This window comes from Mytilus galloprovincialis, chromosome 8 (genome assembly GCF_965363235.1).
Source record: "Mytilus galloprovincialis chromosome 8, xbMytGall1.hap1.1, whole genome shotgun sequence".
Classification (NCBI taxonomy): Eukaryota; Metazoa; Mollusca; class Bivalvia; order Mytilida; family Mytilidae; genus Mytilus; species Mytilus galloprovincialis.
In genome coordinates, this window is record NC_134845.1 from 4,354,495 (window position 1) to 4,381,627 (window position 27,133).

Genomic DNA, 27,133 nt, shown 5'->3' on the forward strand with positions numbered 1-27,133 from the left:
TTTTGTTATAAATGATTAAACACATCCATATCTAATAAATTTGAAAAGAAAGAAGTGTATTGGGATAGACAAGTTTCTTGTAAAATCATTTCTTGTACATCTCATCCATTTTTCAAAATTTTGGCTGAAAAGATTGACTTGATCGGCAGTAAAATTTGAAAAATGAATTACTCAAGAACGACTTATTTTTAATACACAATTTTTTTTCACAGAGTTAAGTTTGATTAAACATTTTTTTAAATTTATTGAATTTTCCACTTGTATCACATATTTTTTAATATTAAATTAAATAATTCCCAACCGAAATTTTAACGAGACTGAAACGTCAGAAGAATACATCCTTAAGATACATCTTTCTGCAAATTTTGGTAAGGCTTTTGGTTTTACCTAAATATTATTGGCAAGCTCTGTGAATGAGGGTATTTTGGACGTGTAAAGCCCTTACTCAGTCCCAAATGAACACACATTAAAACAAAATATCAAGTCATGAGTCTTGTTGTGTGTTATTTTATATATATGTTATACTTTTTATTTTTGAGTTCATGGGCATCAATAAGTAACATTTTTATTAAACATATATTGATATCAGACATCAGCAAACTTTGAGTAGTCGATAACTAAGTGCTGATTTTTTCAACTTTTTATATCACTCTAGGTAGATATTTAGTTGGCTCTGGTTAATCTTGGTTAAACATTGAAGTCCTTTTTGAGTTGAGTTTGTTTCTCTCAGTTTGTTTCTCTCAGTTTGTTTCTCTCAGTTTGCTTATCGTTTTTATAAGGGTTGAGATCTCACAAACATGTTTAACCCCGCTGCATTTTGTGCGCCTGTCCCAAGTCAGGAGCTTCTGGCCTTTGTTAGTCTTGTATTATTTTAATTTTAGTTTCTTGTGTACAATTTGAATTAGTATGGCGTTCATTTTCACTGAACTAGTATATATTTGTTTAGGGGCCAGCTGAAGGACGCCTCCGGGTGCGGGAATTTCTCGCTACATTGAAGACCTGTTGGTGACCTTCTGCTGTTGTTTTTTTCTATGGTCGGGTTGTTGTCTCTTTGGCACATTCCCCATTTCCATTCTCAATTTTATTTACCAATTGTCTCGGTCTTTTATTCTGATTTTGATTTTCACCTTTCAGCTTTTTTTTATTGTAAATATCGTAATTACTTTTTACACCTATTCAACTGATTCGGGAAAAACCTGACATTTACCCGTTTCTCGTACTATTTTGTTTTGGTGAATCTGTTGATTGCAATTATTTACTTTGTGTTTACTATATAATCCAGAATCATTGGTCTTCAATTGTACCAATTGAATTAATAAATGACTAACTTGATAGTTTGACAACCTGCGCAACATAAAACACGTTATCAAGGTTAATGTTTTATTGTTAGTAAAACATTAATATATCACTTATATATATATAATATACAAAGCTATGTGCTATTTATTTTTTCTTACTGAATATTCTGCACGTTCTCTCTGTTTTGTAAGTTGTTATTTGAATGTAATATTATAGAGTGCTAACATTAAAATTGACTACCACTTAGTCATGGATGAGATAGCATTGAAAGTTATCGTCGAAAACATATTGTCATTTCATATTGAAGTATATAGTCAAATGAATTATCACAGGTTTATTTTGGTTTGGAGGTATTGTTACTTAAAAAAAAAAGTTTTCCTCTTAGAAGTGATATCAAGCAAAATATATCCTCGTTGGTCTTATTAAATATGCCCTAGTTATTTGTGACCAAGCAACTAATTACAACACAAATTAGAACAATGCAGTTAATTATTAATTGGGGGGATAAATACAACACTGAACAAGATAATTCGATCGATTCTGCCATGATATAATTTATTTTCAAAATGTGCAAATCCGTTCTTTGAGAAATATATCAGACCCTGTGTAGCTGAATACAGTTTGTGATTTCCCCTATTTAAAGGAGGGAGGATCACAAATAACAATCGCTCTCATAACTTGTAAGCTTAAGTCAGATCGTTGGCACAGACATGATTTATAACAAACATATTTAAAATTCATCGTTCATTAATTACGAAATAATCAGAAACTAGGGTGTCAACTCCTTCAGGCAAAGTATACCTTAGTTGAATATGGTAATTTTGTCTTAAAGGCTTGGTCATGTAGCTCCTCACTTTTTGATGTATGTAAGCGTCCTTGTCTTTCACAACAGTTAATCATGCTTAGTTTTACTAGTTCATTTAACTTTATGGTGTACAACTTTTAAACTTTAAGTTTTTAGGCATTCAGGAACAAAGGATAAACAACATGGCTGCCCCCACGGACCAAACCAAAGAACTTAATTCTGAACCAATGGTTAGCATGCCAGCAACTAAACCATCAAACAAACGAAAAAGCTGTTAGGTCCGGAGCTTCTACCGGGAACACAAAAACGAACAACACGACAAATAAGGCGTCGAAACTCAGTTGGTGATCTTCGGGAATTAGAGAAAAGTACTTGTACCCAGGAAAAGTATTTCAGATAAAGTTTTAGATGCCCTCTCTAGTCCTGATGTAATTAATAAAATTGTTCCCATTCTTGCTAAAAAAAAATAGGTAAATCTGTTTCCTCAATGATTGAGGAGAGATTAAAAAATGTGTTGATCAGCAAATAAAACCGATAGCTGAATTAGTGGAACCACATGGTAAAAGGCTTGACACTGACAACATTAGGATTAGTAGACTGTATTCTAATGTCGAAAAGGTTATCGAGGATGTAAAAAGTTACACCACCATAATTAACGAACTTGATACAGAAGTTAGCGCTCTCTTATAAAGGATTGTAGAACTGGAAACTAGTTTAGAAAACCAAATACAATATTCACGACAAACAAATTTGCGTTTTCATAACATCCGCGTGCCAATCGACCACCTTAACGGTAAAATTCCTCACTATATTAACACTGATGGTTTGATATAAAGAGTCCGCAATTTGAAACTAAGCCTGGATCTAACTATTTACGATATTGGACAAAGTCATGTTATAGGGAATAGAAAAAAAACGATAAATCACAGGTCATTGTAAGATTTTTTGTTATACCGCACAAGAAGCAGGGTTTATTCCAACATAAAAGCCTTACAGTTACCACAAATCTGAATAGTGATGAAAACCACAATAATGGCCCATTAGATTACAAAAACATAAAATATTATGATGGTGTAAATATATGTGTCTTTCAAAGTTGTCACTTGTTTCTTTAAATATCTCTAATGCACATTAAAAATTGCTTCATGTGTTATCAATATCGCTAGCAAATAAATCTGGTATAATTTGATTGTATCAAAAAGTTTCAAACAATTAAAACATCTGAATAAATTCATAAACTCATGTTACAATAGGAAAATCACGTTATACTTTTCTTTTCCTTTTTTTCATTTAGACATCTTTTCCTTATTTCGATTTTGTTTTAAATATTTCTTTTATTTTCTACTAATTTAAAAAAAAAAAAATGTATATAAAATTTCTGAAACCTCGATATATTAATATTTGTACTGGCATCCGTAAACCATTATAGGTACAATGAACAAATTTAGATAAATAACGAAAATATAGTTGTCTCAAATGATTTATACTTGTATAAAAATATATTGCTATCTAATATTGCAACTAAGTTTATCATAGTTGTAAGAAATCAATTTCAAGTCATGTTTTCAGATGTTACATATAAAAAAGCAGACGTGGTATGATTGCTAATGAGACAACTGTCCACAAGAGACCAACAAGACACAAACATTATCAACTATAGGTCACCGTACGTCCTTCAACAATGAGCAAAGCTAATACCGCATAGTCAGCTATAAACGGCCCCGATATGACAATGTAAAATAATACAAACGAGAAAACTAACGGCCTAATTTAAGAAACTGAACGAAAAACGAATGTGTAAAACATAAACAAACGACAACCACTGAATTACAGACTATAGATACTAACTTAAAGTATTGAACAGTTTTGTATAAAAATGAATCCAAAATTTTATATTTATGTTTTGTTGTGAAATATTTTCCCATTTTATGACTCGAAAGTGCGTTCCCTCAATTTAATTTGTTTTACAATGTACTTTATTTTCATTGTGTGTATATGTTTAATACCTGTAGGACTTTGGATGATGATGTGTGTTATCTAATTTTTTTGTGTAACGTGAATGGCAACCTGTCTTAAATATTGTTGTTGTTTTTTGTACTTTTACATAATGGGTATTTGTATTGCACAATACGGGGTAGCTATAGGATTACTCAATTCATTTTTCCTGATCAGATAATTTTTGTTTCAACGGAAAACCTTTTTCGGAAATTCTACTTACCAATTGTCGTTGTTAATTTCTTGTCGTCTCCTAATCGCTGCTCCAAAGCCTTGATCCAAATATAAATGTGTTATGCCTTTTATGTGTGTTACACTTTATCCTTTGATGGGAAGCGTGGAACAAAATCCCGGTCCAAATAAACATGAAACTGATTACTCCATTTCAATATGCAATATTAACACTCGTAGTTTACGAAATGAGATTGAGTTTATTCACAATTTTGCAGAAGAGTTTGATATTTTAACCGTCACTGTAACACACTGAGATCCAAACATAAATAACGATGAAGTAATGATAGATTCATTTTCACAAAATATATTCCGTAAAGATCGTAATAATGCCGGAGGAGGCTTACTCATTTATACAAAAGATGTATACTCACAAGAAAAGATGCATGTACTCGAAAACCACATTGACAAAGTTATATTATCTGGGTGAAGATCAGAATTAAGGGTCATACGTTTTTATTATGTTGTACTGTTTTTGGTACTTATACATTCTCGGCTTTCAAATATTTTTCTTTGAACATTCTAGATGAAAGTAAATAAAGAAAAACACGTCGGACAAAAGGAATTAGAAGACGTGTTGTTTTCATTGTTTTAACAAAATTTTATTAATAAAGATGTCTGAGTACATCAAGACACCCACTTTGCAGCCACGAACCACTCAATTCACTGGATTTATTTTTTTTTAATCAACACTTCACAATAATTATATCAATTTATCAAGATCGAACAAAGAAAACTGCAATATTTAAAAAAGAAATGACAATGTAAATTAAAAAGGAATATTACAAATAAATCAGGTTTATAGTTCACTGAATATCCTGTACCTATATCTATTATTGGAACCTGTAAAATATTTGCTTCTCGTTAATTTATTAGGTATGTGTTAAGAAGCTCTATTAACACTTTGGCTTATTCTAAACATAACATATGATAGTCCAAAGAACGATATGTGAGCGGGGTCCAAATGATAAACCATACCCTCCAACAGAAGGTTACAAAATACATCAAGAACATAATATTTATATAGTATTTATTTCTGAGCATTCAGTTTCTATCTATTTTTTTTTTTGTTTCAAACAACATACTAATATACCCTCAGAATTAGTAAAACCAAATATTGGGATTGAACCCTGTTCTCAAAATTAAATGCACAATTATAAAATTACTACGCCAGATCCTGTGACGTCTGTTTGTTCATCTTATTACTCCTCTTCGGAAGAAATGACGTGTTCATCGTGCTCATCTCTGTACAACTCCTTCCGAGAGGTTTGGTTTTGCCGATGAAACACCGGAAAACGCATAAAAAAGCCTTCCTGAAGTTTTTATTCATAAAACAGTATGTAATTGGATGGATAAACGACGACGCATAGAAAAGAAGTAGAATAAGAGACCAGGCTGCGTCAGAAAGTCTCGGATGTATATCCTTATAGTCTACAATTTTCCATGTATTAAGTATGTACATTGGTGAACAACACACAAAATATTCAAACACAACGACAAATAACATTTTGATGACACGTTTCCGGTTAAGGTTACTAGACCTAACATTTGTTTGTCTCAAACTGACATTGGCTATTCCTTCGTAATGTCTTTTTTTCATGCTCGTCATGTTGATCTCGTTGTTAGATGATACAAATGTTTCGTTTGAATCTGGATAAAATATAAAGTTTGCTATTAAATTTTAATGGTTTTAAGCATGAATCCAATAAGAGTGCATTTGTATAAGTACTAGGCAACTATAATATAAAAATATATTCTAGATGCATTTCTAATCAAAGTACTGAAGTATTGAATATCGGATGTGCGCCAAATGCATCTGCCGTTTCGTACCTCATGGAATTGATACATGTTAACTATTTCGTATCATTTTTTTTGTAAAGTTTTTCATGATTTTTATGTTTTAAAAAATATGACATCAATAAAATTATTATTCTAGACGTTCAAATTTATAGAGACCGATGATTGGTTACGAAGCACTTGGAAACTTTAATAATGATAACTATACTTGTTTATTTGCAGGATTTGTCCTTAATTAAATGCTCTATAAGTATGAGGTTAATTAACAAACAAACAAACAAACTGTTTTTATTGTTATACATACATGTAGCTGTTTTGTCATGAACTGCAGTGAAAAGGGACATAAAATGATTTTTACTAAACAGGGAAGCATGAGTGAGAGTGTTTGCAAAAGAAATTGTCTATGAAACAAATGTCACAAGACATGTAACGTACAAATCTGCCATGAGGTACGAAAATACATGTACACGTATTCTATGTATATGCATTATATGTTGGCTGGCTGTCTGCAACGTTCAAAAAGCGGATGTAACCCATTTTCGTTTTAAGATATATTTTCAGCTATTCTGGTGAGATTCCTTTTGAAAAATGTCGAATCTATCGTTTACAACCAACACACATGTGCAGTGCATATCAAATTTCTGTATTAATTCCCTTTTTGTTATTGTTTATGTTGACATTGTTTTATATTATTTGAAATATGAAGCAGCATGAAGATATAATTGTGCATATGCAATACCTTTCTATTAAATAAATACTATAGTAAATAAATGTAATTATAAACTCAACAAACAAAATACCTGATTGCTCCTGCATTTGTTGTTTCATAGTAAACCAAAGTTTATAAGACATTGCTCCGTATGCCATGCTCATGACACACAGAGGAATTATTAACAAAAGAATTACTAAGAAGATACTGTATATGACTTGTAATGTTCGTAAATCATCTCCCCATATTTCCCGGCATGCCTTTTTGCCAGTCTGAAGTGGGTGTATTTCTTGGGCAGCTGCAATCGGGATCATCAGTAAGAGTGCGCACATCCAGATTGCGATGATTGTTTTGTAGGCGTGTGATAATGTTTGCCATGTTCTTGAACGAAGTGGCCGGCATATTGCAAAATATCGCTCAGCAGATATTGCCACTAACGTGAAACAGCTTACACATACTGAGACAGCTGAAAGAGAAAGAAATACTAAGTAATTTGTACATGATTAAAGTTTTCCTAGTAATATGTCGGACATTTTCATTTTCCATTAAAGATAAAGTTAGGGTTTATTGCAAGCGAAGAAGCTTTAACTGGTTGTGTATGAAGATCGTAGTATAATTGACGTGTATCAACAATTCCTTTATGTATAATTAAGTGCCAGTCTGCCTAAGAATCAGGCAGTGGTGAAAACATGACAAAACAAACCCACCCTATTTGACATTGATTTCAGTTCATAATATGTAGTTAGGCACAAAAAAACCCATTCATTTCCATTTTCTGTTCTGGTAATAGAAGATACAATTTGGTTGAAAAGCACTAGAAATTAACGAATAAGGGGAGATAACTCTGTAATTTGCTATCATTCTAACCAATTTTCTAACCAAGTTATTTGATATTACCAGACACACACAAACGAAAGACTAATACTTTTTAACTCAGGATGATGGTTAGTATTAAATAGCATGATTAGCTCGGTGGGTTTTTTCTAATCATGGTGGGTTTTTTTTTAATCATGTTTTAATTTTTACCTAAATTGCCTGATTCTTACAAAGACTAGCACTTAAAACAAAAGATATACCAAAGTGGTATTCAAAAACCGTAATTCATCAAACAAAATAATTCACAGTTCAAAAAGCTATCTAAAAGAAATACAAACTCGACCATAATGCAAAATTTTTATCAGATAATATTCATTAACTTTTTTTTAGATATATTAGCTGTTCGCGTTAAACGTTGCATCTGCGATTTAAAGTGCATTCGAAGTGTATTTGTGCAGGTACACGTTAAATGTTTACTTAACACAACATGATTTGAAAAAGTCTGGATTTAAATTTGTTTCTACATTTATTTTTTTTTTATTTCAAGCTGTAAACTCATACCATGCTTAGAGATCGAGATAAAATATTTTTTAGAATTTCTGTCCATGACAAAACTTGACAAAATATCAGCATGCACGGATTTGGTTGAGACGTTTTATTCCCAGTGGACTAAATGTATGAAGCAAAACATGAAACATACAGGGAAAGCGATGGTTGTCAGTAATATAGTTGACAGATAAACGGCAAATATTACTTAATCAACTACCAAGGACATCCTATAAAATAACACCATGTTAAAATGGTTCCTGTCGAGACTGACACGTCCATAATAGATAATTGACCATATGATTCCCTGGAAATCTATACAAAATGGCATATAATAATATTGATAGCACAATAGATATTCCATTATAAAGTCAACCATTCGTACAGACTGATCTGAGGTATCAAAATCGAAGATATATATCTAAAAAATCAATCTTGAATTTCTACAGATGAAATACCATTTTTTATTTATAAAAAAAGATTGACTATCATCATTTGGCATATTTTTTTTGAAACTGAAGTAAACTAGTACAGGTTAAACAATAAATCATAATCGGTTGGTTTGAAGCATCTTTTCCTGCACACACGCTAAATATAGATACATTTGAAGGTACAAAAGTAGTTTTAACAGTGACTGTGAGTTAGCCGACAAAACGATTGATAGCTATTCTTTTTTCTAAATTTATCTACAAAATGTGTAAAGTCGGGCCGTTTAAAGCCTGATATGATATTCAGACTTTTCTATTTTCTCAATATTTTAAAAAATTCTCGTTTGTTTTATTGGGTTGACGTATGTGTACTCAACATATTTGTTTATTCTATTTATTCTTTAAATTCCCACGTTTGAAATACAATGTTCAAACACTTTATAGACGAACATTTTCCTCTATCTTTCACTGTTTCAAACGATCTAAATAAAATGTTTTTAATGTTATCTGATTTTTCAAAAAGTTTTATGATAATTGGTATTCCTAATTGATGATAATTGCTTATTTTTATGTTTCTCCCTTTTTGTTTTTTCCACGTATCTTCATAAATTCCATTTCCATTTGAATGGATCAGAGTAATTATCCTAGCAATAATGCGAATTCACAGAAAGGAATCACACAGTTAAAATCAAGAAATTTACAGAAAAAGAAGAAAATTGATTAACGATCTAATACTTTTCTTTTTTGTAAATTTTGATTGACTAAACTGTCATGTTTATTCTTTCGTTAATACAATTTTATTGTGCACAATTCTGTAGCTACTAACTAGAGACCCCTTTTGAGTAGTGCCAGTTTTTGTTCATTGTTCATATATCTATGAACCTTTTAATGTGTATAGTTTTCCTTGGATGTGATGTAAATACATAATTTTACATTGAAAACAGCATAGTATAAATGACCAAACACTCTGTTCTGCAATCTATGATGCAACTAACCTGAAATCTTGAAAACTTTGCAAAATTAGCTTTAATCATTTGTTAATAAAGATAGCAAAAACGTTAGAGACTACAAGCTGGCTAATTAATTTCCTTTGCGGCATCGATTCGGAAACATTTTATAACCTTATAGAGATGTAGTTGACATGATGTACTAGAAGCGGTATAATGAATAGTCACAATATCCGGGTCTTTGGCAGTGAAAGATCGCTGTAAAGTGAAGTCTCATGTTTACAACTACATGTGTACAACTTATACAATAAGTTACATAGTAATTTAAAAGTACTGACTAGTTCTGGCATTGATTCTTTGAATATAATTATAGTTGTCATACTGTAAACTAATACCAAAATAAACCCAACTAATAATTTGACGAAGGCACTCAACAAAGCTAAAGTAGATAGCAAATATATATAATATATATAGCTGCTAGATGTACAATGTAAACAAAGCACAACAAAAAACAACAGTCCATTATCAAATAGCAAAATCAAAAACTCAAACACACGAAACGTATTGAGAATAACTGCATTCGATGTGTCTTCGAAATTAATAATAGCAGTTATTGCGCTGTTCTGTCGCTGATTTTTATCAACGGAGTGTAGAGAAATCGTTTTTAATTCATACATTGTCCATTTTTTTTTATATAAAGTTATGATCAACATCAGACACATGTTTTTATACAATGCGTCTTCAAATTGCTCTTGGTTAAGAAAAGGTGAATATAGATATAAGAGACTATTCAAAATCTGCTTTCAATATACAATTGACACAGGGGTGTCTATATTATGATGATCTAGCTAAAATGGAAGGGCTAAATTTATTGTCTGGTATTCATCAACTGAATATGTTCCAACCTTTAACTATATCTACATCGTTGTTGTTTTCAATTGAATGTGTAACTTTGTCGGTTTTTGAAGTTCAAAGTCTTGAAGATGAGTGTTTGTCACAAATTACATGTATTTTTTTTTTACATTAATCATTTATCCTTTAGATTAAATACTTATAACTATTTATAGCTTATCATGAGTATCAACTTCAGATTTTTACCATGTGTAGTTATAGTGTATAATGCAACTTCTAACATGCTTTTTTATATAAAATAATAGATATGGTGTGATTACCAATGAGACAATTCTTCACAAGACCGAATGACATAGAAATTAACAGCTATAGGTCACCGTGCGGTCTTCAACAATGAACAAAGCCCATACTTCATTCTCAGCTATAAAAGGCACCGAAATGAAAAATATAAAACAATTCAAACTAGAAAACTAACGGCATAATTTGTGTACAAACAAATGAACGAAAAAATATATATGTAACATAGCAACAAACGACAAATTACAGGCTCTTAACTTGGGACACACACCTACATACAAAATGTAGCGTGTTTCAACATGTTAGCGGAATTGTATTCTTATGCCTTCTTATATGTCGGTAACAAGGTCAACTAATAAAGCTTATGTTTTGGTCTAGTTTTGTATGCCATGCAAACTTTAAACACAGTTTATTTATTTATTCATTATTTACACTTGATCTTCAGTTACCGCTATGGTGCCTCCAAAAAAAAACAAAAACATTGCAACTTTGGAAATAATGAAAAAGTTCAGAACAAATGTATTGAAATCAATATTCTTCAAGCCTATGTAATCCATACAATTTGGTTTTATTATTGGTCATGACCGAAGTACGTAATTCATATCAAGTTTTCATTACTATGCATTAATGGAAGGAAACTATTGTAACGCTAGCCCACGTGGGAATTAACTCTGCTATTTCATTCATTTGGTAGAAGTGTTTAATTTTTCTTCATTTCCTTTAGTGACACCGTTTAACGTGAACTTATGAATACCAGTCGCCGTTAGATATCACGTGATTTACTTGGCTGCTGATTTTTTCAGGTTTAATGATATTTTGTTATCAGTTTTAGCAACTGCTTAAAAGAATAGATAAAAATTAAAATAAGACAAAGATTCGTGTTGTTTTGTATTTGGAAAGTTGTTCACTAATACGTTAGGTGTGATATAAACGTATAAATAGGATACACCTATTCTGTTCGTTTCAATCACTTTTAGTCATTATTGTAATAACTACTAAGATCTCATCAAATATTTGTACGAACTACGCCATATCGACATCTCACTTTAGCTCAGAATAAAGCGGAAGCATTGGCCTTCCGTGTAAATAAAATGTTAACAAGCCTAAATCTTTATAAGATTCAGCACCATTTTATAATCAAATAACATATTGATCTTTAAGATGCATTAACAAAAACAAAGGTAGAATCTGTTGTTGGTTTGGTGTTACATTTGTTTCCATGTACACCAACCAATCGACAAATTTAAAATTGATGACTAAGTAGAATTTTAGAAATGGTCTCATGGTTACCTCAAATTTATATTTTGCCTTCTGTTGTTTTTTAACAAGGAGGTGGATGTGGTATGAGACAACTGTTCAATAATCCAAATGTAGTTGATGTAACTTCGACTAACCGTAAGAATCATTAACGCATTACAACAAATGTACTCTTACAGATAATATGCATTTGTATCCGAGTATTCCATGTCGTGAATGATATTAATATAAAACCTAGGAAATATGGTATAATTGTGAAAAAGACATACATCCACCAGAGACAAAATCATCGTTTTGAATAGTTGTAGTTTTTTGTAAATCTATTAAACACTTATTAAGCTGTAGAAATTAATTACATAACAACGCACGTTTCACCAATAAAGTATCAAATCACGATAAGATTAATATTGTGTTTTCATAACAATCTATTTCATCACGATTTTTTTTAAACACGGATGTTTGAATCAGTATATCTGAATATAATAACATTTCATAAATACGGACGTTTTAATAGAAACTGCATATTTCGATTGGAAGAAAATGAATGTCAAAATGTAAAACAAATCTATAGAAATTAAAAAGTTCATAAGTGATCCAATGTTTGTTTCTACAGATTAATATAGGGGTACTTTACTTAAAATATGAAGAAAAGAATTCAAATAACTAACGGTCTAATTTATAAAAATCTCATTACCTAGAAATAAATATTATCAGAGACGAACCACGGAATTACTGGCTTCTGACTTTTAAAAGGCACATAAAGGAAGTACCAGAGTTGAACATGTTTGTGAGCAATCCATCTTTTTCTTACCTGGGGCATTTATGAAGCAGTGGAACATAAAAACAAACGCTACAAATCAGTTGAAATCAATAGATCGTTAAAAAAACACGACCCCGCTCTAACTAAGGTAAAAGCATTAGACACAAAGTCCCAATTTAAGAGTACTCTACAAAAGCCATTTAATGTACTTTTCATTTTCAGAGAAAATTTAATCCCGTAAGAATTCATGGAATTATTTCGAAAAAAGAAATTAAAGCGAGTTAAAAATATATTCACTTCAAAATACTTAAGGTAGATTGGGTGTCTTCCTCTCTTTTGGATTTTGAAATACCGGGAATCATCGGTCTTGGTCCATGATAGAATGGGCAAATTGAGCGTAGTAGGTAATTCATGTGTAAGAGTTTTCATTTCAATATAGAAAATGAGATGTTTTATCATATGAGTGTATGGTTGTATTTTACCAAAAAAAAAACCAGAAACTTTTGTTTGATTCAATTTTTTCAAACTTTGCCACATAAGGGGAGGCCACTCAAATATAAGGCCAAATAATTCAGATAAAGGTACTTTTACAATTGAATGTGTTAGGAATTTCTCTATTTTATTGATATAATATGTAGCAAGAAAACGGGTCCGGTGACCTCATTTTTTTCTTTTTTTATATCTAAAAGCAAGCCTTCCAATAGATATTTTATCGTGTGTCCTTCTATGTTGTGATGTTATGCTATTGTTTCAGAAAAAGGGAGAAGGTTTGATACCATTAAAATGTTTAATCCCGCTACAAATGTTTGCACCTGTCCTAAGTCAGGAATCAGATGTACAGTAGTTGTCGTTTGCTTATGTAATTTATACGTGTTTCTCGTTTCTCGTTTATTATATAGATTAGACCGTTGGTTTTTCCGTTTGAATGGTTTTACACTAGTAGTTTTGGGGCCCTTTATAGCTTGTTGTTAGTTGGGAGCCAAGGCTCCAATCTGAAGGCCGTAAATTGAGCTATAATGGTTTACTTTTATAAATTTATTTATATATCTCCATAAAAGTTATTTGGATGGAGAGTTGTCTCATTGGCACTCACACCACATCTTCCTATATATATTAAAGCTATCTTCTCATATGTTATCTCCAAATTTTATGGTGTAGTTTTTGGTTTCTTGGCAGAAAATTGGGTTTTCCATTCATAATCTATACAACAATCTGTCAATTTTGAACAACCTATAGCATGAAAATAAGCCCCGTGACCAATTCTTTTTATTATTTGTTTTAAAATGCATGATATAAACTACATTTTGGCAAATTATCAATAAATTCTATGAATTATAATGCGACATTTAGTTTAAAATGCCCTTTCCATGTCACGTGATGTACTTCTTAGACTGGTTGCCAATTTGCTTTCTTGTCCTACTGGAATAAGTCAACTGTCAATAATAAAAAGTTGATTGCTGTGTTTATCAAGGGAAATTACTAAGAAACTAGGAGCTTGTGATATTAAAATTAAGAATCAATATATATTCAGTGTTACATATTTTATATTTGAAATGTTTATGAAAGCAAGAACGCAAAAAAGTGTTATACATATGATATATGATGATAAAATTTAAAGTGTGTTCAAAATTATCTTTCAGTGTAAAATCAAAACATTATTTATTACTACAACATTTCAGAATGTCTAAATTGTTGGTTTTTATTCTTTCTAAACTTTTTGTTACAGAGATTATCTACGTTCAGCTTATAATTGTTTGACAAAGACATGCGATACAAATAAATCAGAACATCAATTAAGTTATATTACAACCTTTCCTTGAAGAATGCTTAGTTTTAAAGCTTACGAATATTTGATTTATTTGGTTTCCTGAACTTGTGGTATATTCTTGTATTATGCAGATTATTTCAGAAACACGTATATCGCGTACATAAAAATCCATGCCATCAATTACTATGTATGAATGCCACATGAGAGAACAAATGAAGTAGACTTTAGAAACCAAATGTCACTGTATGTGTAGTAAGCTATAAAATACAGTTTTTTTTTTTATTTACAAACGACAAAATAAGCCACTTTAACTTTTCTATATTATAAAAAAAGAAGGTGTGGTATGATTGCCAATGAGACAACTCTCTTCAAGAGACAAAATGATACAGAAATAAACAACTTTATATCACCGTACACCGTATATTAGTATGTATTCCTGTTCTATTTGGAAATCAATATTGTATTCAACAATTTTTCTTGAGGAGTGAATTAGAAGATGAGACAATTTAGACGAAATATTATTGTCGATACCATTCAATGGGATTCCAAATGTTTTCAAATAAACATAAAATAAACACCAGTAGAAGAAAAGCACTTAACTATATAAAGACTATACTATATATATAACAAAGTCAGATATACAAACAAATCAGGTTTAGGCAAAATGATTTTAAAGGACGATTACATTTACTGGGAACTTAATTCTGTTAGTAAATTATGCAATTCATGTTATTGGTACTTTGAATGAGATTCCGTATACACAGTACAGAAGATAAGACCTAATGCATACATATTTAGAAAAAAAAACCTGTTTACAGTTTAGTATCCGTCCAAACGATAAAGTTTCATGAAAACCCTTAAAATGTCAATAACCACAGTTTAATTATAAAATTCTGGAATAGTATAAAATCAAAAAAAAATCATTAAAAGATTCATTAGCTTAAAAAATAACATGATCGTGAAGATATGGATGTGAAATAACACTTATCAAACTTAAAAGGTATAATCATACTCCTACGACTATTAACCAGTGCATTTTAAAACACAAATGGTAATGAGGATACTAAGTGAGAATAATTATATATTTACATATGAATCAGAACAACATGGTAGAAATGAAAACGTCTGTTCACAAACCAAAACACATCGCTGGACGAGAATTCAACAGTTTCTGATTAAAGTCGTAATACATGATAACTTCTGCGGTGCAGTTAAGACAGGATCGAATGAACTGGTTTGGAAAAATATGTTATTTATTTGGTACTTGTAATTCTATATATAGTGCTGCTTTCGAGTTCTTAATCTATTTGCTATGTTTTAATTTGTTCTTGTAAGCCATTCTTTGATTATGATTGATGCGTTTATGTTTTGTTTGTGAAGTCTGTGTTTTTTTTATATACTCAGATGTTGTGCATTGTCTTGCTATTAGCAATATATTTTTAATGTTGCTGCTATATGACGATAAACAGAAAATTTACTTTTATATTAGAAATGCTCTGCAATTTAGATTTAGCTTTCAAAGTGTATTGATTCTACAACCACTGATAAATTTTATGAAGACGGAATATATGTCTGGCGTTACAGAGTTCAGTGCTAACAAAAATTAACTTCTAAACGACTTCCTTGGCCTTGTTTTTAATTTTATTCAATGAACTTTGTTCCTTTGTAGAATTAGTTTATTATACTTTTTTGTTGGTGTGTGAATAATTAGCTCCAATATTTCTTTTTGTTGAAGGGCGTAGATTGACCTATGGTTAATTACTTTTACACATTGTGACTTGGATTGAGAGTTGTTTTATTGGCAGTCATACTACATCTTTTTATTTATTGAAACATCATTAAACTTTATAACTAGTTGACCCTCTTGGAGTCCTTGTTTAGTTACAGAAACCCAACGTTTTCGTATATACGTCTTTTACTTAATGATATGATGTTGTTACAATCTTTTTGTTTCAACTCTGATTTTCTGTATACAACTGATCATGACAATTTGTCATTAGATTAGACAACATGACTATGTGTTTATGAATATTAGTCATATCTAGTTATATCAATGCATGTAAAGCATTATTTTGAAAAACATAATTGATATATAAATATTATTGTTTTGCTCAGAATTTAAATATATATAAGAATATGTGTTTGCAGATGTTTGACACAGTGATTTTTAAAGTGTCTTGGGGAGTATGCCTTTAAGAGGTCATATTGAAATTGAACATGAACCTTTTCTCCTAGATTTAAAATCGACTGCTTAAGCTATTGTTCTTAACCACAACAATTTGTTATGCAACAATTAAAAGTTACAATTATGGATTGCCACTCTAAAGTAATTAAACTATCATTTTGATGCATGTATTTGAGTTTGTCTTTTATTGTAAGTAGAAACTGCTGCAAACAATAGATAGACAAATCTATCATTTCGAGAGAAAAAAAAATGAAACAATGAAATAATTTGCTTGCCACTTTATGAGGTTTATTTTAGAAAGATGAAAAGGCTTTCAAATTACATAAATGATTAGATACTCTGAATGACAGATGAATTTAATTATACAAGATAATGGAAGGCATTTGACTATTTTGCTTGTTTGAACAACAAAACATTGTACTGTGCTGTCTCAGTGCATTTGTTTAAATTGACATTATTGTGTTGCATATAACTAAAACACCTACGGTAAACGGAAAACACCTCCGGTTAACGGAATAAGTGAATCTGCAATCAGACAAAACGAATTTGTTACAAAATAACGTTATAACCTCATCAACCGAAACAGTCGTATGCACGGACATACGTGGCATATCCTACCTTTATCATTGAAAATACACTCTTTGTAAATTTGTTACGTTCAAAGCATTCGTATAGCCAGTCGACATAATTTTTATGACAAATTTACAAATTACAAAAGTATGAATGATTGAAACATTAACCGTGCAGCAAGAACGTGAAATAAAAGTGGGAATTTTGACCCTTTTGTTTTTGATAGAGGTATAAAATATATGTTTTGTGATAAATATTTAATGTAAATACTTATATTTAAATTTTTGTTGTCTTATGATAAGTTGATTGGACACATGCAGTTTTCCACCTAAAACGTGTTTTGCACACTAACATTCTTTCTTCCGAATCATTCTAAGGATGTACACCTCTGAGGAGCCAAAAATTTCTAGAATTAAACTTTTTTTCTTAACCCGATTTTTGGGTTTATAAGACTGTAAAAAAATAATTGGTGAAGAAAAAATCATATGGTGATGCACTTCTTTTTTTGCTACGGCCCTTTGAAAATGCACAATTTTGATGATTTTCCCATTTTTCATCGATTTTTACCTATTTTTTGCCTATTATCCTGAAATAAATCACAGTTCCACAATAATACTTTTGTTCATACTTTCTACAAAGATGAAGTTGACCAATCTGAATAAATTTTACTTAAAAAAAAACTATAGGTAGGTGTTAATGCAAGAAAGTTTGATCATATTTTGACGCTTTTTTATGTAAAATTTACCATGCTGTCAATTTTGAATTTTTGTAATTTTTCTCAGTTTTAAGAACAAAATTCATATTATATCAACTTTTTTGTTATACATGATTGAAAAAATACATATCAAAGAAATTTGAAAAGACCAACATGATATGGGATGTAATAATTCCTGTAAAATCATTTTTTTTTTGTATCCCTCACCCATTTTCTCTAAATTTTGGCTAAAAATACAGCTGTTATTGGTCGTAAAATTTGAAAACTGGATTACTTAAAAACCATTCATTGTAAATACACAATTTTTTTCACAGAGTCGTGTTTGATTATAATACTTTTAAAATTCATTGATATTTTCTACTTGTATGACATATTTTGGCAATGATTCAAGAACGAGATTTCAACCAGACTGAACGAGACTGAAAAGTCAGAAGAATACATCCTTAATACAAATAATTTGTTACATAAATATTTTTTTACTTGATAGATCAATAATAAAACACTTGGTTTTAATACGCACAAAAGCTTCCTGCACTTTCCCGTATGGAAATGAATGCTATAAAGAAAATTCTAACGGTCTGTGCTGCTGTTTTTGGCATTAATCTATCACATTCTTTTAATGAAATCAAACAGGTTTTGTCAGATTTATCTCTACGGACTTCTTTATTTTGTTTATTGTCGATCTTAGATAATACGAAGAAAGATTGAACAGTTTTTTTTTTAAGATAGAGAATTATGTTAAGATGACCTGTATGAAACATTATGTATGTTAGAGATTGTCCTATATTATCATATCATTTGTAATTCTACGTTAGAAATTACAAGAATTGATGACATTGCAGAGAAGTAAACACAGATTACAGCATAAAACCACAGTTTCAAAGTAATCTTTAATAGTACTTATGATGTTGACGGGGGATTTGTCGACACAGTAAAATGTAATTGGTCTCTTCGATCCAGTTTTAAAGTTTTTTAATGCTTGTCTTTGTTTAAACGAGTGTTTTATAAGTTCATTTGAGATTCATTGATCAATCTTTATGGGTATGTATTACTTCCCAAAAAGATTCACAGCATCAACAACAAAAGCCCAAATGATAAAAAGGCAAACGAAATCCAAATTCTCTAAGCAGCATTGCCTTCTATTCGTTTGATGTGTTTTATCATTTGATTTTGTCATTTGATTAGGGACTTTTCGTTTTTAATTTTCTGCAGAGATCAGTATTTTTGTGATTTGACTTTTCCTAATTAAAACTCACAACTAGGTCGTTGATCGGCAATATGACAAATGCTTCATCACTATGACGGAAATGTCAACCTAATTAATATATTTATTACAGGTTTTTCGTGATAAATGATTGTTGTTTTCTCAATATTTTGTTGCAAAATATCCAGGCGTAATCAGTACGAGCACTTAATAACAATAATTTCACATGTAGGTTCTGCAAAGTGGGTCGCTTTGGGAGAAGGAAGGAATTTCGATAGCCACTGGAAAATTAGGATTACAAACGCTGATGGTTTCAAAACTTTCCTTGCAACATACCTAATGAGTTTTTTCAATGGTTTGTTTAAGTGAGGCACTACCCTATTACGAGATATCCGATTATAACATCTTCAATCTGACTTAAGGTCAAAGCTGCTATATGTGTACATCCCGTATAACCAAATGAACTCCTCTTCTGGGTACTGATGTCACGACCAGATTATGAACATCCATGGATTTCAATATATCTATTCCCCAGTCAAGCCTTTAATCGATTTATTCATTACTAGTGCCATGAACATCAATTCATCAATATGAAAAGATAAGTTATAAAAATCATAGTTTGATATAAGCTGTTACATTGGTGCAGTTTATAGATAAAGTAAAAACCAATGTTATAAACTTTCTAAATTGAGTCTTGTTACTGTTATAAACTTATAAAGTGTCGTACCAAACATAGGGAAGTGACGTCGTCCCTCATCGATGATGTACACAAATAATAAGATTGAAACGTGTACGAGTGATTAATTTTATGTGTTTGTAAGGAAATGTCAATTGCTGATCTTTTTTTTACAAGACTGTATTCCTTAAAATCATAAATCTTGGGGTCATTAGGAAAGGCAAACTGGTATTGACACGGCGATGTTTGATTTCCAAATGATTATTTATCTTTAGATTATTATTTGGAATACAACATGGTGCCTTAGTTCTTGTTGTTAATTGACCGTCAGTTTATTTCATTCATAAATGTTATATCCTTTCCTTTTCAATTTTAAAGAAGTGATTTCCAAGATAACTATAAACTATCTAATATTGCCACGTAAACAAACACAACTCAAGTTCTTTTTGATTGTTGTTGCTGTGATTTTGAGTTTAAATTTAATAGAGTATATTTAATATACATTTGATTACGGTATATCATTTCTTACCCATTACTTAAGATGTGATTTTTTAGAAAAACCATAATTGTAATATGACGTCCTTCAAACGCTTTGAGTACACACCCGTGGTAAAATATGAATATATTTCCTAGGCTGTTCCGATCGTACTCCCACGTCATATGTTTTTTTTTTTATGAATGAACTTCCCGACGTCATAGAACGATGACGTAAGAATATAAGTATTTTACGGGAAAAGCACGCTTCTTAAACCGAAAATCATCACAACAAGGAAACGTAAACAAACAATGCTTAAATGTGGTATAAGCCATTTTTTAAAACATATAAGACATATAATATATCATTTAAGTTCATCAAAAACGATCTAAATACGTGATTGTAAATAGTTTAAGCATGTCACTAATTCAGTTAGCTCCTTTCTTTTACGCCAATTTAATAGTGCGTTTAATTATGGGAACGGCAAATATTTGCCTCCACCTAGAGCGCTTCGATTAGATTAGTCTTGTATCGTTTTTTTCTTTCCAATGATATCTCAATACCATTTCTTTGATTTGTACATGAATACCTAATAGATTAAATAATCATAAGCTACAAAAGCTTCCAGATGTCACTTTGTCCATCAATTTGAAAGGTAGAACAACAGCAGTCCACAAAACAGTTTAAGTTTATTTTTTGAATTTCAATAGGGTTGCATGTACATGTATTCTACCATACAACGTCCTTTAATTGCACCTCAAAAAGTTTACTTTTTTAACGAAAAAAAAATTCTTTTCAAAATAGGCGTTCAAATTATTTTTTTCATCAATAGAGAATGCATGTTAAAAAGTAATGCTATACTACTGTTGCCTTTATTTATATCGATAAGAAAGACCCCATTTTTCTCGTTGTCGATAGATTATTTTCGTGTGAATTTTATTTTAATTTGATAAAGCAGAGGAGGAGATTTTCGTTTCTCAACTGTATGGCAAGCCTGATATAAGTCGAATATATTTGTCTTTCGATTTCAATAGTGTGTACATCTTGTTATCGTTGCGTTTTCTTTATTTATTTTTTGAGTTGCTCTCTTATTGACATTGAGCTTCACAATCTCTGTATCTCTATTGTTTCATGAGAAACGGATGATATATTCCCTTCATACAGCATGAATTTAATATGACTTGTAAAGTTTCGCAGTAATGTGTTGACAGTTCTTATACGCCAGACAATTATATAAAGGTGATACAGGAGATTGTTAATTAATCATGAAACAGCTATCCTCATAGTAGAATCATCAGTTTCCAATTCGACTGTCCATATCTTTACTTGGCAGCTTAAAACTATAAATGCTTTTGAATATTTTGTCATTCTAGATGTTTTGGTTTGAAGACACGTCTTATGTATGTGAAACTATATATTTAAATACATTACTGACGATTATATATATATATATATATATATATATATATATTATCGTGCACAGGTTGTGGCTTCACTTTCAAAATATGTATGCGTGTATAAAAATAATTGTATGTGACTGTCATCTTAAGCTATACAAAAACCAAATATTGATTTAGGGTATGATTTGAGGAAGAACGAAAACTAAAAAATATATATGACAGAGACTTTTACAGATGTTCCATAGACACTGACTTTTAACATTAGATATGGGAAAAGACTCCCACCGTAAAGAATTAAACTCACAATAGACCCACATGTCATTGCGCACAAAGTACAAAGCACCCAAGTGCATGATAGAACGTTCTAACTCAAACAATATAATGGTATACTAGGTATATACATTTAGTAGATTTATTATATATTTTTCTAATGAGAACATCAATTGTCAGTGAAAATTATAAGTACACGCCTACAAAAAAAGAAATTTAAATAAAAAAGTACGACGAGCTTCGGAATAAAGTGTGACGATGAAAAACAGATGTTGCCTTTAACATCCCTAGTTATTTAAATTGTGAAAGCACCAACTATAATGCTATGCCTTAAACAAGGTTTGTGAAACCTTCCTTTACTGTGACAGTCTCTTCAATTCCCATCATTCTCAATTTTGCAAAAATACACACCATATATCAACGATTACATATACAAATAGCAGTAATATTAGCAAAGCATTTGATGTCAAGATTAAAACACGCCTTAATCAGACTAGGTGGTAACTGATTAGGACAATTATGCGAAGAAAAATGGTTCTCAACAAGAAACTAGATATTATAAGTTCTGAATATAATACAATTATTCTGCTGGTACCTTATCTACAATAAGAAGTCGATTCTGCATAGGTTGTCGTTGAGTGCTGTCCATAATATCTGTATTTTGCTTATTGTGTAAGTATACATCAGTTTGTTATTGTTTCAGTAGTATTGCTTGTATCTTGTTTCTGATTTTATGACGCCGGATGTTAGATATCGTCTTTATTTCATTAGTAACATGTTAAGTTGATATATTGCACGAGAGTTAAATGAACAATCAAGTTTGTTACACAAATCAACCTGTACAGGAATCGTGATAACAAATGTTGGTTTCTATATTTGTCTACTTAAGACATGTTATGATGTAGGCTAATTAACTTAGAACAGAAATTACTTAAATAACAGAAAAAAGATAGCAAAAAGCTTCAAAATGTTTGGAGTATCTTAATTGTTTATCTCGTTATTCTATTGTTTTCTGAGCAACAGACACTTAGAAAAATGCTCTATAACGACTCATAATTATACAAACGTATATCAGTTTGGATTATCATCCATGTTCAATTCCATGTGGACTTATTGTTGTGCATTAAACAAATCTGCAAATGTTAATTCTATTGATGAAATGGAGGCTTCAATTCTAATGACAACATGGAGACTTGAATCTAATCATTATGTGACATACAAAATGTATTATAATCACTCTGTGTATTCCTGGTTGTTAAATTGTTTTTGGACCACAAAAAGCATCGCACAAAATAAAACAAAAATGATTGAAAAACCCAATATATAACTAAAAATTTAAATTTGAGTTGCTTTTGTCCCAGATACATAACATTTAGATGTAACTGAGAGATGTTGGCCGTCAGTCCTACAATGTGTATCAATATGTTAATATGTCTCGGGGTGGAGATATCGTTTTATCGTATCAACTTTCTAGCACAGTTTTAGTAGATTTCATTTACTACGTCTTAAATCTTATATGCAGCCTATTTATTCAATTTAATTGCTGCCAATAGATTGCATTAAAATTGTCAAACAAAAAACTCGATTATCTATGGTCCAACCATTCGACCGCAACTTTTAACTTGAATAATCGGTCTGAGAGGTTATTGTTCATTCAAATCGTTTCCACAGATTGACATCGGGTTCAATGATGCATTTCATACATGAATAGTAAACAGACTAGTGTCGATAATGGGAAAAAAGTTTACGTAAATGGCTAGACAAAAACGGAAAACTAAAATTACTAGTGTTCAAATTAAATACTGAAAACAAAAAAAAAGGGGGGAAAGGAACAAAACTATGTATCTCTTTGGTTAAGATATGCATCAGGTGTTTACCAGAGGTTTATCAGGTGAATATCATTCTTCATACTGTTTTTGTATTTTGTTAGATAAATGATAACACAATGCCCTGTAGGATGGAATGCCAGCTGTTGTCAATGTCTAATTCTATTTTTAATGATGCAATATATACTGTAACAACAATAAACAAAAATCGATCCCGGTCAAAAGTACATAAACCATAGTTAATTAAGTTGAGTTATCACAAATATTTGACGCTTCAAGTTCACTTTATAGAGTTCACAATAGCATCATATAGTATTATGTTCTGTTACGTTTACTATAGTATTTGTTTCAAAGCTACTGGCTATCCTCTTGAGAGTCTTCAATAATACGACTTTAAAGTATGTAATTAAATGTTTAGATTTTAAAAATATATATACATGTTAAACATGTAAAACATTCGAATTGAAATAAACAGTTCCAACTTCGTTATAACATTTTTAAGAATTAAAAAAAATTCTATCGCAAGCAAACTCTATTTAATCTATCATTAACGACTTTCATACAATTTGTTAAAAGAGTTGTAACAATTGTGATGAATATTTCTATCAACAATTTGTATTAATCACATATTCCTAATTTTGTTCTTTCGTATCTGAATTTGTATTATAGATGTTTTGAAATAATATTATGTTGGAAGACAAATTACTGAAACTATTTTCGTCAAATTTTGTTTTCCATTACTTCATATAAGAATAATAGTATTTCCCCGCATGACCTTTGAGGTATCTTGGTGCAATTAAGTCAATAAATTCCATATACAAGTTTAGAAAGTAAATATTGTATCAAAAATTGACATTCCAGCAGTTTCATGCCATTTTGTAATTTGTAGAATTTCAATCTAGAGAATTACAATATGGTCTTATTTAGGTTTTAAATATTGTAAACTGAACAAAACTCGAATTTTATATTCTCTATGGCGTCTATTTAGAGCACTTTAATTATACTGGAAATGCAAGCAGAAGAGAGTCAAAGATACCAAAGACATTTAGACTCGGGTTTTTTTTAAATACACCGACAATCTCACGGCTCTAAAAAGCAATGTCAAAAAGTGACATCAATCAACATAGAAATGACGCTTTCACATTTCGTTTGTCCGAGGAGCTTTATTGATTACTTTCATCTGGAACTCTTACGCATTTGAAAGTCATGAATGTAGCAACGTTAGAAGCCGTATGTGGAACTCTTACGCATTTGAAAGTCATGAATGTAGCAACGTTAGAAGCCGTATGACAAAGAAGGTCATATTTATGAAATGAATAGAGTTTATTGAAAGAGAACACCAACGACCAGATTTATGGCTACCAAATTAAAGAAAAACAGCTTAACTTAGGCTAAAAAAGTAAATTTATAACTTTCTACTGTTGGTTTTTAATTATTAACGTCGGGTAGTTTGGAAGGTTAATATCAATTTCTACTTTATGGCAGTTTGAAAGGATATTTCTTTGATTTTATCCACACCAATAGAAAAAACACAAAGAACAACCAAAAACAATGGTAATTCTGTACATATTCATTCTGGCATCATTAAATGGTTTGTTTACGTAGAGATTGGTTATAAATTAGTAACCGCAGCTTTAATTGATACAATGCATATGTTTCCCCGTACTTTATTTTTTAAAAATAGACTTAAGTGTTTATATTATTATAGACTAAGGTGTTTCCCTAGTCCAAATAATTATGAAGTCTTGAAAGGCTATTATATATTTTTTTTTCTTTGACACCTTATATGGACGTTATACCGCCAAACTCATATTTTCAGTTGGACTTTGAGAGGGAATTTACTGCTTTATTAAAACGTTTAGGTTATTTCTCCTCAAGTAGCCTCATTTTAGGGGTATACAAAATATTTTTGAACCAAACTCGGAAAACTTTTACGGACCTGAATTTCCGAAATATGTAAAACAAAGGTTCCGGAAATTCGGGTCTGTAAAATTTTACCGAGTTTGGTGCAAAAAATAATGAATAATCTAATAAAAGGAAATCAGATAAACGCTTTAAAAAACAGTCGACATGTTCCCGCCCCGGAGGGATTTTTTACTTATTTTATTATTACTGTAGTTATTAATTGGAAATATTTTGAACAAACAAACACATAAAAGGTAAGAATTTTTATATATGCAAATGTGTTTAGCCTTCAATGACAATTGTATGGCTAAATTGGGTCTTAAAGTTGAGAGCAAATTATGTTCTCAAAGTCCAACCGAAAATGGTGGCTTCAGCATTATGACGTCGATGTAAGGCGTCAAAGAAAAAAAAATAGCCTTTTAAGACGTCATAATTATTTGGACAAGCGTTTTCTTTGAATGTTTGTTGTTGAAATTCAAAATAAATCTAGATGAAAAGAGGAGGGTTAACTGTCATATGTTCATAGAAAATCAACAGTGCATACACCCCGCCATGTTAGTTTTGTGTTATGTGTTTATTCCATTCGTAAAACTTAGTGTTGACGGGAAGGCTGTTAAAATATGATACTACCTTTTGTAAAATGGATCGACTGCTTACGGATACCCAACGTTTCCCTTTATTCCTATTTATAAAACGTATTTTCGATCTGGTGAAAGAGGAATTTGACTTAATACAAAACAAATAAACACGTTAAGATTCACAAATGCATCTTAAGTAGAGACATTTCTGAATTCATCATCATTATCGTGTCTCTTATCTTCAACTAAAGACATTTACAGAAATTACGCAACACAAGTTGATTTTAATTTTCACGTTAGAGGTTTTTTTTCAAATAATTTGAAAATATCAACGCATAACTTGGATGTTGAGACACAGAATTGTTGTAATTACATACTCATAGTAATGACGCAAGGTTTAACACTTCTAGCCCTCGTGTGTATTTCCAGTTAACAACGCCGTCTCATTTCTGCTTCATGGTTTTATCATGTTCTACTTTCATGATTATTTTACATCTCATTATGGTTTAGAAATAATTTCTTGTAAATGTTTCCCCCTGTAATAATTCTCTTTCTATCGATAAACTGTTTTATAACTTTCTTTTTTTATTTAAACCGAGAATGTAATCTGTAAATGTTTCGACTTTTAATGTTATACTGCGGATGTCATGCAGTTGATTTTTACTCTACAGTTACCATTCCCCATGTGAAATTGAAAAATCGCATGAAAGAAATAACCCACAATGACTTTCAATATTAAATGGTAGCATACGCTAATATTTTAATACTTTTGGATATTTTGTTAACAGTGAACAAAAGGGTAAATCATGCTACACAGAGGAA

General features: G+C 30.7%; 1 protein-coding gene across 1 annotated transcript in view; it reads right to left on the reverse strand.

The window, feature by feature from the left end:
• Positions 1–5,345: 5,345 nt before the first annotated feature.
• LOC143084907 (cholecystokinin receptor type A-like) overlaps positions 5,346–27,133 on the reverse strand; it is a 49,419-nt gene continuing 27,631 nt past the window's right edge. The window contains exons 2-3 of the mRNA XM_076260971.1: positions 6,928–7,302; positions 5,346–5,980 (exon numbers count right to left, since the gene is read on the reverse strand). Of these exons, the coding sequence (XP_076117086.1) occupies positions 5,496–5,980; positions 6,928–7,302 (860 nt within the window). The 3' untranslated portion in view covers positions 5,346–5,495. The remainder of the gene's footprint in view (positions 5,981–6,927; positions 7,303–27,133) is intronic.